This window comes from Kogia breviceps, chromosome 8 (genome assembly GCF_026419965.1).
Source record: "Kogia breviceps isolate mKogBre1 chromosome 8, mKogBre1 haplotype 1, whole genome shotgun sequence".
NCBI lineage: Eukaryota > Metazoa > Chordata > Mammalia > Artiodactyla > Physeteridae > Kogia > Kogia breviceps.
The window spans coordinates 71748035-71768103 of record NC_081317.1 but is presented as its reverse complement, the minus strand read 5'-3'; the positions used below and the strand labels follow the sequence as shown (position 1 = coordinate 71768103).

At 39.9% G+C, this 20069-nt stretch overlaps 1 protein-coding gene across 3 annotated transcripts in view; it reads left to right on the top strand.

The window, feature by feature from the left end:
- The window catches only part of DOCK8 (dedicator of cytokinesis 8), a 225745-nt gene that overhangs the window by 73791 nt on the left and 131885 nt on the right, over nucleotides 1-20069 (top strand). For all 3 annotated transcript variants that reach the window (XM_059073322.2, XM_067039548.1, XM_067039549.1), the window contains exons 5-7: nucleotides 6763-6886; nucleotides 11965-12177; nucleotides 16682-16767. In XM_059073322.2, the coding sequence (XP_058929305.1) occupies nucleotides 6763-6886; nucleotides 11965-12177; nucleotides 16682-16767 (423 nt within the window). The remainder of the gene's footprint in view (nucleotides 1-6762; nucleotides 6887-11964; nucleotides 12178-16681; nucleotides 16768-20069) is intronic.

Genomic DNA, 20069 nt, shown 5'->3' with positions numbered 1-20069 from the left:
TTTGGGGGAACATTTGGTGAAAGCTGAAAGGGGTCAGAGGATTAGATGGTAATAATGTATCAATGTTAATTTCCTGAATGTGCTGGTTGAATACTAATTACGATGGAGAATGTCCTTGCATATAGAAGTTACACACTAAAGTATTCAGGGATATGGAGAATTAGGTCAGCAACTTACTCTGAAATAGTTTGAGAGGGGGAAAGGTCTTCGTACTATATTTGTAAGTTTTCTGTAAATTTGAGATTGTTTCAAAATAAAAGGAAAATAGTATATGTTAGGTGCCTGGCATTGTAATAAAGACTGTTAGTGGATCCCCTTTACTGTCCCATGCGTTTATCTTTCAGCTGCCGTGAGTGTAGGAGCTATTGTGCCCAGAGACATTTGAGCAATTCACTCTACCTCCCAGCCCTTAACCTCCCACTTTGGATTGGTGGTGGTGACCAATGCCTGACTGGCACAATAGCACTGGTGCAAGGGGTACCATAGTCCCACCTCTTGTCTCAGAGTGGGACAGTGGGACAACTTTGCAATGTGATCCTTCCAGAGCACCCTGTGTATCAGGCCAAGAATTTATCTGAGCTCTCATCCTTAGTTGACACCTTCTGCTTCCCTATCTCTCTTACAGGCTTTTCCTCAAGAACACGCTCTCAAAAATCATATGCACCTGAGTCCCTGCCTCAGGCTCAGCTTCTAGGGAATCTCAACTAAGACAATCACATAGACAATCACTAAGATAATTACCAGTCCAAGAAATTATAGCTATATTATCATCAATGATAATACCATTAGATGCAATACCAGTGCATGTATTATAGATCTAGATACCCTTATTTTGTGGATATGTTGAATTTAAAATCTCCTAACATCCCTGTTTCTGCTAAACTATATAATAATTTCTATATGAGAAATTTACTTTCTACCAAAACCAAAAGTAGAACTCTGAAAAGTGCTCACTTTAGGATTCCACTAGTAGAATTCTCCCCCCAAACAATTAAACACCCGAATGATGCTGTCGTCCTGGTTAAACTTGTTGTATTTCACCCATTCCAGGAAATCTTGGTGGATATCCTTTCCCAGATGTGCTGCCAAAACTATGGTTTAGATTGGATTTGGGGATTCCAGTTTTCTAATATCTTAGTAGCAATGATTCTCAGTGAGGGTAATTAATGTTTCTGTTTTTAATTGTCTCAATGACTGGTGTGGGCTACTGCATTTCACACCCTGCAATGCATGGGGCATCACATACAATGAAGGATCATCCCAAATTCAACGTCCAACACAACTATCAAATGTCCTGCTGGACATTCAGGGTGGTGAAAAACCAGTCTGTAAATATCCGAGCCAAGCCTCTATGCCATCTTACAAATATTTTTGCACTGAATTTTCCAGGAAAACAACTATCATGTAAATATAGGGAAAATTAAACTTTGTGCTGATTAGAGCGCTACAAGAGTTTTTCCCCATTTTGGAAAATCACATTACTGACAGCAGTGCTGCTTTGTGGTGTTTGAGTCACCCATTCAACACATCTGTTGCAGTCTGCTTTTGTAGGTGTTATATTTACAACAGTTCTTCCTGCAGGTGCAAACAGCTATTTCATTATGTTCTCTGGTGTAGCTGTGTCCAAGCATTTGCATATTTACATACATGCTATTTTAGGTATTATGTTTCTTTTATTTCTCATTTATATAACAGCTGGGACATTTTATTGACTTCTAAAAATGAGAAAGTTGATGGGTTATAAAGGTGGCATTATAAAACATTTGTTACAGAGCAAGACAGTGTTGGGTCTGACAGATTTGAAAACACTTGTGTGAGAGGAAAACGATATAGATATTTTCTTGTTAGAGTTTCATTCGTCCTCCCATTCAACAAATGTTTAGAAAATATCTCCTGAGAATAAGGCACCAAAGAAGATGCAAAGACGATCACACAGGAATCCTAGCTCTAAAGGAGTCCCTGTCCTCAGCAAAGTCATAGCCTAGTGAGAGAGAGTACATATTTAGCATGGGAGATAAAAGTTTAGACAAGTAATTAGACTGTAACATAGAATATTATAAAAGCTTCTAAGAGAAATACAAACAACATGCTTTGAAAATTCAGAGAAGGGAGCAGTTACTTCTGGCCAGGTTAGGGAAGGCTTGGTGCAACTGCTGGCCTTTGAATTGGGCTTTCATGGGAGTGGATTTATGGGGATGGGGAGTCTGTGTGTAAGAAGTCAAGAGTGGCTCAGTGATTTCCACAGCTGGATTGCTCTTTGTCACTGCATAGGCTGATGAGCCTGGCTTGCTTTCCATACTCTTAGAAAGCAAATAGCTAAGCACCTTGACAGCCAGAGCAACAAATGCATGTCATAATAAGCAATTATTGATCAGGGAGACATTTTTATGGTGTTTTGGGAGTAACTGAATTATATGCACTGATGTGTTTGAATTTTAATTGTTTACCAGTTCACTGGGAGTAAAATATGGAGTAATAAAACAGATGATACCCCATTCCTTGATATCCTAGCTCTCCTTGAGCATGACCTTCCTTCAGAATTACCTTAATCACCCAGGATGAAAGACAAAGTCTAAGGGCTTTTATGATGCTGCTCAACACTCATGAAATGTTTCACTGTCGCTATGGGTAATACACCAAGAATAAATAGCATGTAAACAAGTTTAATTACTTCAGAGTTTTACTCTCCACCAAGACACCAAACACCTTCTTAAGTTATTCTCTCTTTAGTTCATTTAAGAAAATTACAGAGAAAATAATGCTTATAATATTAACCATCACCCAAAGGATGCCAGTAAATAGCAATACATACAAAACTGTCAAAATATATGGAAATAAAGATGAGATAAACAAGCAACCATGGCACCGTTCTATTCATTAGATTAACGGTCATTTGCAAAAGTCATGAAGAGAAAAACACTCTGATTTTTAGAGCAAGGACACAAAACTTTGTGCTATAGACATGAAAAAGATAAAATGAAATTCATTCAAGGCATCTTCCAGTCTAAGTAACAGAGGCAAACAGTTCAAGGAGGAAAATACATTTCTCCCAAAAGGAGAACAGTACTTTGTGCTTCTGTGTAGCTTTAATCTTTCCCTACTAAGTTAAAATCTAAAACTTTCCTCTATCCTGCATGAGCAGCACTATTTGTCTGATTTAAAAGTCTCAATTATAGAACCTGAGTGGCACATGTCCTATAGAATTATGAGAGTGGGAGGGAACACAAGTGGCCATTACTCTACTCCTCTGCCCCCTAAGTGGGATTCAAAGCCATTTTCACAGATAGCAAGGACATAAAAGACTATTCCTAGGTATTATAGAGAAATGTAATATCAGCAAGGAGATAATTGAGGGATAAAAGAGCTAACTAAATCAGTGTTTGACTGTATGGTTATGGATGACAAAGACATATCCATAGGCCAAGGGAGGAAAGCAGGGGTGGGGTGGTGACGGTGGGATGGATTGGGAGATTGGGATTGACATGTATACGCTAATATGTATAAAATAGATAACTAATAAGAACCTGTTGTATAAAAAAAAAAAAGACATCCATAGAAAGCAAAGCGGCTTCATTAAGCATGGTCCTCCAAAGGAAAGTAGTTTTTTCCCCTGTGATGCATTAAAATATATGAGATAGAGTTTGGGGTTCATTCCTCTGACATACTAAGATAAGTGCTTTTTCTGAAGTCCTCAGAAAATCTTATTTCACTTGAAAGGAATATTTTGCATAGGTTGAATTGGAACTAGAATAGCCCTAAAGTATAATTCTTATGATTTTTCAAATCTTCTCTTTATTCCATGAATACATACATTTTAGTGCCTGTGATGTGAAATCTATCCTGGACCATTGTATTAAAAGAAATCTTCAACAACACTGAATTATACCCTCTTGTTTTTGTTTTGTTTTTTTTCGTGGTACGCGGGCCTCTCACTGTTGTGGCCTCTCCCGTTGCGGAGCACAGGCTCCAGACACGCAGGCTCAACGGCCATGGCTCACGGGCCCAGCCGCTCCGCGGCATGTGGGATCTTCCCGGACCAGGGCACAAACCCGTGTCCCCTGCATCGGCAGGTGGACTCTCAACCACTGCGCCACCAGGGAAGCCCTACCCTTTTTTTTTTTCCTTTGCTTATAATATCTTATTCATTGGTCTAATTTGGATTATTTGTCCACTGACAGGGACAATTGGCATATAATTGAGCCATATTCTCTAATACTATTTAATAAACATCATTAAGTAATGGCAGATATTTACTGAATTATCGCCATAAGCCAAGAAATCTTCTAAGTATTTTACATATGAGAATTTATTTATTGCATGCAGTAGAACTGATGACCTAGGTATTATTCTAATTCTTATTATCTTGATAAGAAAATTGAGGGACAAAGAAGTAGGGTAATTTGCCTTAAGTCACACAGCTTGTAAGCTGTGGAGCCAGGACTTAAATCCATTCACTCCTGCTTCAGTGAGACCACCATCCTATAATAAACCGCAGCGAAGTATCAGCCCTTATGTTGAATGACTATTAAAAGTACATACTATCCTAATTAATGCCAGGCATAATCTGAAACTGTCCATTGATTTGGAGGTAATTATAATTCATTCTTTTTAGACTAAAGTTCTGTGAGTTTTGACAAATGCATACAGTTGTGTAACCACTATTACAATGAAGATACAGAACGGTTCCATGCCCCACCCATCCCCCAAATTCCCCCAGGCCTCTTTGTGGTCAACCCCAGACCCTGGCAAGCCACTGATCTCTTTTCTGTCTCTATAGCTTTTCCTTTTCCAGAATGTCATATAAATTGAATCATGCAGTTATCTTTTTATTTTTTTACTGGCCTTTTAAACTTAGTATTGAATACTTGCTCTGTGCCACTGTGCATAGCCCAATACTTTGCCCCCCCAAAGAGTTATAAACTGTATTTGGATCATTGCTAGTAGGTCCTCTACATTTCCTGCTTTACCTGTCTTCCATTTGATCTGCCTAATAAATCCTAACCTCATTTCACGTCCCTTTACCACCTTGCTCAGTGGTTTCCTAATAGTGTGGGACATCAAACAAAACAGGTGCATATTTGTGTGGTTGAGTTTGCAGCAAGTTTTCCAGGAAGCCTTTCAGTCATAAAAATAGGGAATACACATGTTGGTTTCTGTAGTTATTATTTGACAGCATATATCTGTTGCCTTTTTTGTGATGGTCTAACTTCTTTCTCCAGTGACAGTGCTAGACGTCATATTAAACCCTTTCCATAGCAACACATTTTTTTAAATTGAAGTATAGTTGATTTACAATAGTGTGTTAGCTTCAAGTGCATAGCAAAGTGATTCGGTTATATATGTATATGTGTGTGTGTATATATATATATATATATATATATATATATATATGTTTTCAGAATATTTTCCATTATGGGTTATTATAAGATATTAAGTATAGTTTCCCGTGCTATACAGTAAATCCTTGTTGCTTATCTATTTTATTTTTTTTTGAATTTTTGAATTTTATTTTATTTATTTTTTATACAGCAGGTTCTTATTAGTTATCTAGTTTATACATATTAGTGTATATATGTCAATCCCAATGACTATACTACCCAAAGCAATCTACAGATTCAATGCAATCCCTATCAGATTACCAGTGCAAGTTTTATAGAACTAGAACAAAAAATCTTAAAATTTGTATGGAGACACAAAAGACCCTGAATAGCCAAAGCAGTCTTGAGGGAAAAGTATGGAGCTGGATGAATCAGACTCTGACTTCAGGCTATACTACAAAGCTACAGTAATCAAGACAATATAGTAGTGGCACAAAAACAGAAATATAGATCAGTGGAACAGGATAGAAAGCCCAGAGATAAACCCACGCACCTGTGGTCAAACTAATCTATGACAAAGGAGGCAAGGATATGCAATGGAGAAAGAAGTCTTTTCAATAAGTGGTGCTGGGAAAACTGGACAGCTACATGTAAAAGAATGAAATTAGAACACTCTCTAACACATACACAAAAATAAGCTTATCTATTTTATGTGTAGTAGTTTGTATCTGTTAATCCCATACTCCTAATTTATGTCCCCCCACATTTTCCGCTTTGGTAACCGTTAAGTTTGTTTTCTATGTCTGTGAGTCTGTTTCTGTTTTGTATAGATTCATTTGTATTATTTTTTAGATTCTACATATAAGTGATATATAATGTTTGCAACATTTTTTAAACACAACTTTAATGGCGTGCATGGAGTGGCGATTGAGAATGGCAGCAACGATTTTCGGTACATAAATCATTTATTTCTATTTTTTCTTAACCATGTCCTGCCTTTTTTATTCATTACTAAGAACATTGATTTGGAGATTAAATGTTTTCCTCTATTTTTATCTTCAAACGACCTTTATTGGCTGTGTCTGCACTTTGCTAGATTTTTTCCAGCCTCTTACACTAGGGTCATAGTTTAGCTTCAGCTTGGAGCCAAATGCCCTACAGCTGAAATGGCCGCACCTCTGAAGTGGCATTTTCCAGGGCCACTCCTGCCTTTAATAATGAGCCAGCCAGGAGGCAAGTTTGTATCTCATTACAAAAGAGCCTTGTGTTAGGCCTGGTGCATAATTAGATGTGAAGAATTACAACTGGTCCTCTCTTTGCAAGATCTTACAGCACCATGTCTGCACTTAAGCCATTACTTTTATTTTAATCTAATGATTTTGCCTCTCTCTCTCTCCCTCTCCCTCCTTCCATGCTCTCTCTTATTTAATAACAACAATGAAAGAAACCAAGGAAGTTCGGAGATTTGTGGCTTTAAAAAGACTGGATCCCGAAAAGATTTTCACAAGACGCTTCAGAAACAGACGTTTGAGTCGGAAACCTTGGAGTGCAGTGAACCCAGCACTCAGGTATTTCCTATCAACAAACATGGTTGCCAGGTTACTGGACGTTCTGCCATGGCATGCTGTCGATCTTTTTTTAAACTCATAAAAAGTCTAGACTCATAGAATATTGGAATAGGAGGAATTCTATCATTTGAGTCAGTGATATTTTTTTTCAAACTTGTTTGTAGCTATAGACATTGTGTTCAAATGAAAATAATTAAAAGTGGAGGGGCTCTAACTGGGGAGAGGGCGAATTGGGCCCATCCTTATAATGATTCCTGCAGAGACTCAGAGGTGCCCCCAAGCCTAAGGCAGGCTGCAGTGTGATTGAAAGCTCCACACTGAGGCAGACTGTCTATCACATACCAACTCTATAACCTCAGACAGGGTAACTCAACTCTCTGGGCTTCAGTTTCCTCTCCTGGAAAACAAGGATGATAAAAGTACCCAACTCATGAAGTTGTTTGAGTATTAAATGAGTTAATGTGTGTAAAGCATTTAAGACAATGCCAGCTCACACTTTGTGCCCTATAAATGTTGGCTACTGCTGCTGCTGCTGTTGTTGTTATTATTATTATTATTACTATTACAGAGTAGTTACAGTTTAAAAGTCAGTGCTCTATACACCTGTGTTCATAGAAGCATTATACACAGTAGCCAAAAGGTGGAAACAGCCAAGTGTCCATGGGCAGATGAATGGATAAACTAAATGTGGCATATACATACAATGGAATATTATTCAGCCTTAAAAGGGGGGGAAATTCTGACACATACTACAACATGGGGATGAACCTTGAAGACATGCTGAGTGAAATAAGCCAGTTACAAAAGAACCAATATTGTATGATTCCATTTATATGAGGTACCTAGAGTAGTCAGATTCATAGATATATAAAGTTAAAATGGTGGTTGCCAGGGGCTGGGGAGGGGTTGGAATGAGGAGTTATAGTTGAATGGGTATAGTATAGAGTTTCAGTTTTACAAAATGAAAAGAGTTCTGGAGACTTGTTGCACAACAATGTGAATGTAATGAACATTACTGAGCTGTACATTAAAAAATGATGGGGCTTCCCTGGTGGCGCAGTGGTTGAGAATCCGCCTGCCGATGCAGGGGACACAGGTTCGTGCCCTGGTCCGGGAAGATCCCACATGCCGCGGAGCGGCTGGGCCCGTGAGCCATGGCCGCTGAGCCTGTGCGTCCGGAGCCTGTGCTCCGCAATGGGAGAGGCCACAACAGTGAGAGGCCCGCGTACAACAACAACAAAAAAAGATGAAATGGTAAATTTTATGTTGCATATATACTTGACACAATTTTAAAAAGATTTTAAAAACCAGTGCTCTGGTCCAATCTGTCCATTTTATAGGTAAGAAAAATAAAACATAGAGGAAGAAATGTGTCCAAGTTTGCACAGGACTTCTTCTAAACCCAGTATAGTTTTCAGCTTCCAGGTGCCCTCATAAAACAAGCATCTCGCCATGCTGAATATGACTAGAGATTTTACATGATACCTATTTTTCAAACTACAGTCAGGCTGACTACTTATCTCTGCAGAGGAATCAGCCATCAATTCCAGTGCTGAACCTGGTAGGCTTACTGAGGAATGGGATATCTGTATGCTGTCCTCTGTGGGAAATTTCAGGGGTTTTTCACTGGTAATTTTGACTAAGTTCAGCTTTCATCATGTAGGTGACCAACTAAATTGTTCCTTGTATCAGTCAGACAGAAGAAACACTAGGTATTTCCACAGAAGAAATTTAACATAGGGAAATGGTTAAACACATTTTGGAGGACTGTGAGAACCAAAAAGGAAAATTGAAATCATACAGACATTGTAACTACAAGAAACAGCGCACCACCCTAAGCCTGGGGTCTATGACAGTGGTTCTTAAACCTAAGCTTCATCAGAACCTCCTGAATGGCTTGTCAGAACACAGATGGCTGGGCCCCACTCCAGAGTTTCTGATTCACTGGGTCTGGAGTGGGGCTTGAGAATTTGCATTTCTAAATCTCATTTCGCAGGAGTTGCTGATACTGCTGGTCCCAGGACCATGTTTGAGAACCATGGGTCTAGTGGGAGGAGCTTGGAGTTATCAGAACCTAGCAGCTCAAAAGAGGGGCCTCAGAGCTAGGACTCAAATATCTGAGGACGAGGTGCAACCTAGTCAGTGGTGTCATCAGAGGAGAGACCTCACAGGGGCTGGGAGTCTGGACTTAGACCTCCTGGGAGAAGGAATTGCTCAGTTGGTGCTGATACCTCCAAGGAAGGTAAGATGAGGGTTGTTCTGGAAGTGCCAGAGAAACAGAAGACTAGGACCAATGGCCACAACCAAGGTGCGAGGAACTGCAGGCAGAGAGGAAGGGGTCAGTCCCTTCTCCCTCCCCCAGCCATGCAGTCTCCCTGGAGTGCTCCCTGTTGGCAGAACCTAAAGGGAGAAGGAGCAAAGCAGAAATGTGATTTGCTGAGTTGCAGACCCAGCACCACAGAGCAGAGCATAAAAGGGTAAATTCAAAAGGTGAGTGTCCAGCACAGCCATAAAGCACACTCATTCCTTCAGCACTCTAACACAGCACTCAAGTCATCAGCTGGGTTTCAGAGCCAAGTTATACAAGAGAGGTGTGGTTTTAAGTATCAGACTAATACTCATCATGAAGAGATGGTCAGTCCAGCAACATCCTCCTTTTCAATCATTTTTTTAAAATTTATTTATTTTTGTCTGCGTTGGGTATTCATTGCTGTGCGCAGGCTTTCTCCATTTGCTGTGAGCGGGGGCTACTCTTCATTGCGGTGCGCGGGTTTCTCATTGCAGTGGCTTCTCTTGTTGTGGAGCACAGGCTCTAGGCGCGTGGGCCTCAGTAGTTGTGGCACGCAGGCTCAGTAGTTGTGGCTCACGGGCTCTAGAGCTCAGGCTCAGTAGTTGTGGCACACGGGCTTAGTTGCTCCACGGCATGTGGGAACTTCCCAGACCAGGGATCAAACCTGTGTCCCCTTCATTGCAGGCAGATTCTTAACTGCTGCGCCACCAGGGAAGCCCTTTTCAATCTTTTTTTGTTTGTTTGTTTGTTTGCGTTACTCGGGCCTCTCACTGTTATGGCCTCTCCCATTGCGGAGCACAGGCTCCGGGCGCGCAGGCTCAGCGGCCATGGCTCACGGGCCCAGCTGCTCCGCGGCATGTGGGATCTTCCCGGACCGGGGCACAAACCCACGTCCCCTGCATCGGCAGGTGGACTCCCAACCACTGTGCCACCAGGGAAGCCCCCTTTTCAATCATTTTTATGCACCTTATTGACTGGAATTGTGAGGCCAAACGCCTGAATTTCATAAGTTAAATATATATAAGATGTGAATCCATGATACACATATTATTTCATAAAAATTATATATAATATTGTATAACTTCCTCTTTTTTATGAACAAGACAATATACCATGATCATCTTTCTTTTCCAATGGCAGAACATTTTTCTTTTTTTTAATGGCTGCCTAATGTTCCACTGTATGAAAGTTCCAAAATCTCTTAATCTGAAAAGTTTCTTTTTGAGGGGGGCATTTAAGTTGTTTCTATTATTTTGTTATTACAGATTTCCAGAGATACTCTTGTCCTCACATCTTTTCTCACTTGTCCAGTTGTGGCCTTAGAATAAATTCTGAAGATAGATAAAGACATCAATAGCTAGCTAGCTATCTACATCTTTACATCCTGTTAAAGAGTGTTGGGAAATCCAATTCAGTTTCCAAAGCATCTTACAAATCCTAAGATGAACAAAATTATTAATAATTAAAGTATTACCATTGATTATTGTTAACACATTCAGTTTAGATAAAATTTATGATCTAGGAGAGTAACACTTTTATGAGGTAGACAGATGTCACCAAAAATATGTATTGAGGAGATATTGTACAGTAGTATGTCCATGTAAGAGTACTTTGAGAATAACATTTTACCGTAAATTTTACAGGTGTTTATAACAGATCCATCTATTATTCTTACAACATATTCTTGATTATGGTTGTATGTTTTTTGCCAAGTCTGTAGTTAGGTATCCATTTCCCAATTTCCAGGACGTTTCTAGTGGAATGAAGTGGCCACTTTGTGACTGAAATAAGACAGTTTTTTTCAAACACACTGCAGCTGAGTGAATACTGCTGGAATAGCAAACACTCTTTTTTTTTTTTTTTTCCTGGTGTTTATTCCTGTAACTGCTACTACAGTCCTGTAGGAAAGTGTTCCCATACCCACATCTCTGTCTTCGGAAACATACTATTCAGCTTTGGAGTTTATATAAAATTTAATTTGGAAGGCTTCTCACAGATCGTCTTATTTTCCAGTTTTGAAAGCCAAGCTCTGGAGTTGGGATTAGGATGAGGTCCCTTTATTCCCCAGTCCACTGTCTGCTTTTTTTTTTTTGTAAAATTTTTTTTTAAGTATTGAATTATTTTAAAAATTAATTAATTATTTTAGGCTGTGTTGGGTCTTTGTTTCTATGCGAGGGCTTTCGCTAGTTGTGGCGAGCAGGGGCCACTCTTCGTCGTGGTGCGCGGGCCTCTCACTGTCACGGCCTCTCTTGTTGCAGAGCACAGGCTCCAGACGCGCAGGCTCAGTAATTGTGGCTCATGGGCCCAGTTGCTCCGCGGCATGTGGGATCCTCCCAGAACAGGGCTCGAACCCGTGTCTCCTGCATTGGCAGGCAGACTCTCAACCACTGCACCACCAGAGAAGCCCAAGTCTCTGATTTTTTTAAACACCTTATTCCAGTTCTGTTCTGCTTGAGCACAAGACATGAGTAGGGTTCATAAGAGGTTTGGCTCCCAATCTCCAGAAAAGAACATGCCCCCAACTAATAGCAATACAGAACTGTTTTCAAACATTTCCTCAAGAACAGGTGTATCTACATCTGATGAGTTAATTACCTGCTTCCAGGCGAGAAGGATACATTTAATTTTCAGATACCCAGTCCAGGAAGCTATGATGTTATTCTTGTCAGAAATTCTTTGAGGCCCAGCTCTGCAGTCTCACATTGGAGCAGTCTTGAGACATTCCAGACCCTTTAGTTCTCATTTTAGACCCACGACCTCTCTCACCAAGACATGTCTTTTTTCACAGGCAGGCCCCTGCCACTTGAACGTGCTGTGCGATGTATCTGGGAAAGGCCCCATCACTGCCTGTGACTTTGACCTCCGCAGCCTGCCACCTGATTTGCGGCTGAAAAACCTCGTGCAACAAGTGAGTGCCGCGGACTTTGAGAAGCAGAATGAGGAGGCCCGGAGGACCAATCGGCAGGCCGAGCTCTTTGCCCTTTACCCATCAGTGGATGAGGTGGGTGTGACCATCTTTATGCTGGAGAATTTCAGTGAAGACACAGGGAGCCTCCAGGAAAATATTATTGTTTGTCATTACTGTATAGTAATGTCAGGATGCTTACTTGTGTGACTTCTGGGCTGTTCTTTTCACTAAGGCAAGGCTGTGTAACAACAGAGCAAATTATTGATCAATCATACAGGTGAGGTTCCTTAATAACAACTAGGATTTTCATAGCACTTTACAAAACACTTTCACTGATACTGTCTCATTTAATCCTCAGAACATTCCAAGGGTCTTCATTCAGTAAGCCCACTCAGCCAGTCAAACCATTAAGTTACTCGAAGGTGTGTTTTGCGGCTAATCTATCAATACATGTATTACTTAATCCTTGATGTTCGTTAGTGCTTTGTTAAGATGTTTTGTTTTTTGTTGGTTGGTGTCTGTGAACAACCGGAGAGACCTGCTTTGAAAACATTCCAGTCGAAAATAATCGTAGCCGTGTTCCTAATGCATAGAACACCGAGATCTTGATTGTCCACTCTATATAGTGGGGCTGACCTGAAACAACTTGATTTAGGCTTTGCCTGTGGTCGCTCCTGGGGGCACTTGGGATCGGATGGCGGATGTCCGTTGTTCAAGCCGGCTCCTTTATAAGAGGCTCATAGTCTTCCGTTCTGCATGTCAGAATATCCACATTTCTGTGTCTTGCCAGAAATGGATTACCACAATATATCTTTGCTGTCCAAATTTTATTAAAAGCTGAGTTGCAAGAAATAAGATTTAGGGAAATTTTGCATAAAAGATATGCCATTCTTCCATGCCTCTAAGTATTTGAAATGTGATCTTTGGATCAATCAAAACCATCAGGGAGCCTCATTCTGACACCTTGTGAATCCCCCACCCCTGAGAATTGTTTGCTTATTTGCCCTTTGATGAACTTACTAGTGGTCAGCAAAAAAAGACAATAAGAGAAACAGCAGTTGTTTGATATGATATGTCCACTGTGCAAATATTATTGAGGATATTGACCTACTCATCATGCAGCACCTGCCTCAATGAGGATCCAAACAAAATTGTCCCTCAAGCCTTCAGACAAAGAAGAATTATGCTCCCACTGAGAAAATGTGTATGCTTAGAGACTGTCACATCTTGTAATCAGCTCCACAAAATTCATTAGTTGGAGTCAAATTTCTGTTCACTTCTACTAAATCTGGTGGCTTACTTATTGGTGTCCTGAATTTACTTCAGCTTTCTTTTTTTCTCATCCTTATTTTCCAACCACCTTGGTTTTCTCATCTATTTATTTTATTTGCAATGGCCTCAAATCCTTTTTTTTCATTGTCAGGGGCCTCGAATCCTCTTCTGAATGAGGCAGATTAAAAATAAATATGAATTATGTGGGCAGTGTTATCATCTCCATCTTCAGATTACAAAGTAAGAATCAGAGAGGTTAAATAACTTGTTCAAGATTCAGCAGGTAAATTGAATTATAGAATGGGGAATCCAAGCCCATTAACTCCAAATTTTATGTTTAACTGTTTATTTACCTATATATGACTACCTGGTATATTAGCACACCTGATGGAAATCCAAAGATGACATAAACAATCACATCTTAAACTTTTCGGTTTCCATCTACAGCTTTAAAACTTCTTACCAAAAAAAAAAACAAACTTATTGCCAAATTTGTCAAGAAATATTATATCTGACTGATATGACCTTCACTTGCATTCCTCTTCTTCCCAATTCCATGATGGAGGTGCCAAAAGGTAATAAAGACCCAAAGTGGACACCAGTAGAGAGAAAACAGTTAAAGTGTGAGGAGAAGACTTCCAGTAAGACATCAGTTCATTAAAGTCTCCTTCATGGGATTAAATGGGAGGATATCCAGGCTTGATTACAAGGATGAATCATAGACTATTTTGAAGGAATTTTGGTTTTTGGTCTTTAAACAATGCAGAAACTCAATTGAGACTAAAAGTTATAATCTAGCAGATGTCCTAATGGGGCCTGCCATACTAAGTGGAGAGGAATGCTTTGTGATTAGTGTATAGGTTATTTGGAAATTGCTAAGTCTAAAATGTTAGAGGGCTTCTATACAAGCCCTTTAATGTGTTGGAGTTGTACACACAGAAATTGCATTTGTTCTTGTAATTTGTACTTTCTCCAGAGAAAGTCCTGTAAAAAAAAGGGTAACTTTCTGGCCTACCATGAAATGATTACAAGTGCTGAATTTTTTGACACCACATTAGTGAAATTATTTTATATTATTATTACTTTATTTCCTGATGAAAAAAAGTTAGAAGAGAGGTGAACTCTTACATCCAAATTATGACTGAGTATACAGGGGAGGCAAAAGTAGAATTCAACCACCAAGCTTCTATGAGGTAAGTTTTTTCCCTGATTCACTCTGATTCTATAAAAGGCATCCTATGTGTTGATCCATAAGAAGGGTGCCACTATACTCCAAATCGTAGAGGAGTTTTCATTAAGACTCTTTTGGTTGCAAGTGATGGAACCCAACTAAAAACCAAATTTTAAGAAAAGGTAGGGACTTATTGGCTCACATAATGAAATCACAAGTATGCAGATGTAGAGTTGGCCTCAGGATCCATTGGGTCAGCTGATGGAAGAACATCATCTCTCGTATTATCCCTTTCTCTCTTACAATCTCTCTCTCTCTCTCTCTCTCTCTCTCTCTCACTCTCTCTGCCTTTCTCCCTCTCTCTCTTTCTCTCTCTCTCATTGTAAATATCTATCTGTTTTCTCCCAGGAAGAGGAAAACAACAGGTATCCAGTACAACTTCACATTTCCTCTTCTGCTTTATTGGCAATTCATTCTTATTTCAGATAACTGTAAAGGTGCAAGAAATTCATATAGATTAGAGGAGAGTTAGGAAATATATGAATATGTAGACTTTGTTTGGAACCTGAATTAACAAACTAACTATAAAATAAACTGAGACAGCTGGGGAAGTTTGGAACTGACTGCGTATTTTGTGACAATAGGAAATTATTTTTAATTTTAAAAAGTAATAGTATTATAGTACGTGTTTTTTAAAAGTCCTTATCTTTTAGAGATCTGTACTGAAATATTCACAGATGAAATTATATGGTATCTGGGGCCTTGCTTCTACGCTTCCAACACTGAATTAGGGGAGGTAGTAAGAGGGAGTATAGATGAAACCAAGTTGCCCTTGAGTCGAAATTGTTAAAGCTAGATGATAGGTAAATGTGTCTCGTTACATTCTTCTCTCTACCTTTGTATATATTTACAATTTTCCAAGTGAAAAGCTTTTTAAAAAGGATCCCAGGGCTTCCCTGGTGGCGCAGTGGTTGAGAGTCCGCCTGCCAATGCAGGGGACACGGGTTCGTGCCCCAGTCTGGGAAGATCCCACATGACACGGAGCGGCTGGGCCCGTGAGCCATGGCTGCTGAGCCTGCATGTCCTGGAAACCCATGAGTGTCTTTACGATGAGGTTGTTTTCCAATAAGAGGCCCCTTCCCTTTCAGATGTGTCTGTTCTGATCACCCTGAAAATTCCAGCTTGCTCTGAGTGACTTCAGCTCAGTGTAGGCATCAGAACAGAATTTAAAAATTCTTCTGGTTGCTGTGGAGTAGTTGGGATATCATTTATAGCCCAGGAAAATACAGTTAGACATGGCTCTATTCGTTGCACCCTTTTGAGCTGCAGACCACTCATCAGAGTTTGTATAGCCTACTACAAGAGCAAGAATTAAAGTTCTCAGGGAGACTTGCACTGTTGATCTCTGCATGCATGACTATACTTAAGATACTGTGATAGTTCACATTTGAATGTTAAAAGTTACAATAGGGACTTGTTACTTCCCTTTAAGTCCCTTGGTCCCTATGTAGTAAAATAGACAAACATATCTCTTAAATTTGTCATTACTAACCTTCTCTATACTTAAAACTTTAGCAAGTTCTAACTGGACATGTCTATTTAGAACCTACAAATTCAACCCCAAATCTCTATCATCTGTTTAAGAAAACAGTAAACTGAGAAAGACACTGTATTATAGTTTTAATGGTTTACAGCCTCAGGTGCACTGTTCTGACTCAGATCTCAAATCTGAAACTCACATATTTACTAGTAAAGCTTTTGGCAGGAGAAATATTCTGTGTCCTTAGAGCTGGCCAAAAAAAAAAAAAAAAAAAAAAGTCAACAATAGGTATAAGATTTTGCATTGCCATCTGGTGGATGTTACTAAGCCATATCCATGTTCACATTTCCTTCCTTCCTCCCTCGGTCTCTTTGTCTTAAATGCTTGTCTTTCTGAAAGGAGAAAATGTTTGCTGTAAATGCTGACTTTGAAGCGTAGGGGTTGGATAATAAACTCTCTTGTAAAAGTCAGTGTGTTATTCTGCTATTAGAAATAAAGCAAATGCAAGCTATCTTGCATGGTGGCTAGCAGCCTTCCCTTCCCCGAGTTAACTTCAACTGGAACTCTTCATGGGAATTCACTACTGATTTCTTTTACAATGTGATTAACAATAGGAGGATGCTGTGGAAATACGTCCGGTACCAGACTGTCCTAAGGAACATCTGGGCAACAGAATATTGGTCAAGTTGCTGACCCTGAAGTAAGTATGAGCAGACACTAACCACTACATTGAGGTCTGTCTTGCCTTTCAAATACAGACTGTGTCTTTACCATCATAGCTTGAATCAGGGAGGACCCCCAACACACTTTTAACAGTGCCCTGTGAGCTAGTAGAAAGAGCAGAGTTTGGAGTCCGCTAGTCCCAGATTCTAATCCTGCCAAGCCTTTGACAGTCATTCTTCTATGACAGGGAAGGCAAAACACTAAGGTTAGGTGTGTAGGTAATTAATTGAGTGAAGTGGCCTACATTAAGAAAAGTAACAGTAAAAGCCAATGGTGCGCTGGCGTCCACTCTAACTCCTGAGAGCTGATTGCATACTTCTCTTCCCAACTCGTTATTCAGTGAAGTCACGTTGGTAGCTTGAAATTGGCCATGGTGGAATGGTGGAAATATTTACAACATTGAACTCAGAAAATGCTACAAATTAGAGCCTTTTTTTTTTTTTAGAGGCTTGTTTGTTAAAGATTTGCCAGCACACCACTGTTAAAACACAATGAAAAATGCAACTAAAACTCAGTCTCAGTGCCAGTGGACAATATAGAGTAGTGGGGACTGCAGCAAACTATCTCAACAGGGCACCTACTACTAGCTAGGGCTAATTCTTGCCATCCAAGTAAACAAGCCCATTTTGGTCAATTGTCTGATTTTTTTTTTTTAAGAGAAGCTAGAAATCCAGATTTTTCTGCATAATTTCCTGACTTCCTAAATATTTTCCCATTTCCTTCTTAAGTACCACACATTTCAAAAAGAACATGTCTGAAATCTGGATTCATCTCATGGGCCACATTTGCTTTAAAGCAATTGTTTCCATATTTTTTTATTGTATTTAAAAGTCACACATCCTCTGCACGTGTGTATTCATTTTGTACTTGTTTATTAAATATTATATATATATTATAAAACATACATAAATGAGGCATTTTGAAGGATGAACTCAATAAATAAAAATAAATTACAGTATTTTCTTCCTGCATTCCAGTGGATTGTCTTGCCTACCCCCTGGAGTGCTTGCATGCCTCCCTTTCCTCTTTGCAGACTACTGCTTTAGAGAACTAGTTCTTCCACTTCTTCATAAGCTCCTTTGAAAATATTAAGTTGTGAATGTTCTACCAAGGCAAAAGTTCATAAGCATAACATTTTTTCATACCCTGTTAGGAAGGTCATCCATCTCTTGAAGTCAATTCATGGACCCCTTAGGCAGCATCTGGTTTGCAATTAGAGCCTTTGGATTCTGGATTCAAGACTATGTTTCAGCCCTGGGGACTTCTCTGGGATTTTGAGTTCTACTTGTAAATGAAGTAGTGAGAACAGATCTCAAAGTTCCTATGTGCCATAAATTTCTGATTCTATTGCGGAGCTTCCCGAATTCCCTGCTCAGAACACAAGCCAGCATGACTGCTTACACAGGTGTGGAGATCTCTTGATGTTGTAACACCCTCCTTAAGCCAGTTCTACCAGTAGGATGGGGGGGGAGCAGTTCGGACTTTTTGTCTTGTACACGGAGATGAGCGGCCAATAAATGAGCTCTGTATCAAGCAACGGGTACAGAAAGGCAAACTCTAGCCCTTGCGAGCTGACCCGGAAGGGGGAACCTCCTAGCCCTTCAGCAGGAGGATTGAGTGGAAGTGGCTGATCGGTCCCCCTCTGCATTCATTGTTCAGGAAATCCACCCTATTGCTGAGGCACTCACCCACCCACCATAGGAAGCTCATCAGATACAGCAACTATGCCCTTTGGGATTGGAGGAATTTTTCCCTGTGATGCATGACACTAAGTCTCCTAGATGTTTTCCATAAATAAATGGTAGCTCTTCTCACAGGTGGGAAGACATGGTCACTAAGACAGTCATGTAATATTATTTAAAAAAAACAAATTGAGCCACTTGGATTTCTCTTGATGAAAATTGTGAAGTGTAGTTTCTAGTTATTTTTCCCCAAAACTGCCAAATCAGAAATTAAGCAGAATCGCAGTGTTTGCTCAACATATACTCGACCTGCTCCAGTATCTTAAATAGTATTCGTACCAACGTATGCCTGCAATAGGGGAGATGAACCAAAGAGATCATCCTGTCTTTCACTACTTTAAATAAACTGAATAAAAGAAAGCAAGTTCTTATAGGTAAACCTAGAATGTTTAAATATGAACAGTAAAAATTTAATGATAATGTTAAATTTTATTTGTGGTGAAATATGCATAATGTAAAATTTGCCATCACAACCATTTTTAGTGGTGTTTCAGTGGCATTAAGTACCTTCACACTGTTGTACAACTGTCACCACCATCCATCTCCAGAACTCTTTTCACCTTCCCAAACTGGAATTTTGTACCCACTAAACAATAATTCCCATTTCCCTCTCCCACCATTCCTTCATAGAAGTGGAATTATATAATGCATGTCCTTTTGTGACTGGTTTATTTCACTTATACAGTGTCTTCAACATTTTTCCATATGGTAGGATGTGTCAGAATTTCCTTTCTTTTCAAGACTGAATAATATTCCATTGTATGCATATACCACATTCTATTGATCCATTCATCCCTTGATGGACACCTGAGTTTGCTTCCACCTTTTGGCTACTGTGGATAATTAATGGTGCTCCTTGACATTGCTTATAAAGCATATTCACACACATTATCTTTCACAATGCTTAGAACAACCCTAGAAAATGGGAAGAGCAGGTGTCCTTTCCTCATGTTACAGATAAATAAATGCAACTGGGAAAAGTAAGTAACCTGATTAAGATCCCAGAGTTAGCAAAAGCAGTGGGAGAGGGAACAGAGCCCAGGTCTGTCTGACTCAGTGCCCTACGAGTTTGCCATCATGCCTTACCGCCTCATTTCCAAAGGTGCCGTTTGACCAACTCACTCTTGTCTGTGGTTACCTCTGCCCAAATATTCTTCTTCAGAAGTCCTCTTTTTAGACAAAGCTATCCAATGATAAGGCCATCCTCTCACATATGCCTTGAAGCAAAATTTGACCTAATTTACATGACTTCTGCAATAACAGTGATCCAGGGCCTGATTACTAGGGCTCTTAGCTGGCAGTATCATGGATTGTTAACCTGAGAAATTTGGAAGGTGAACATCTCTGCTCCAAATGCATCCTATAACGTGTGGCAGGATCACGCTTTGGGGATGCCCTCTCTTCAAACCCACCATTTCTGGGGGGAATTGGCAATTAGGGCCGTATGAGAGCTGCTCTTTCCAGCTCTCATTGGATCCACACACCTCAGTGTTTATCAGCAGTGCTCAGTCCCCTCCCTCCACCTCAGGTCAGCAGC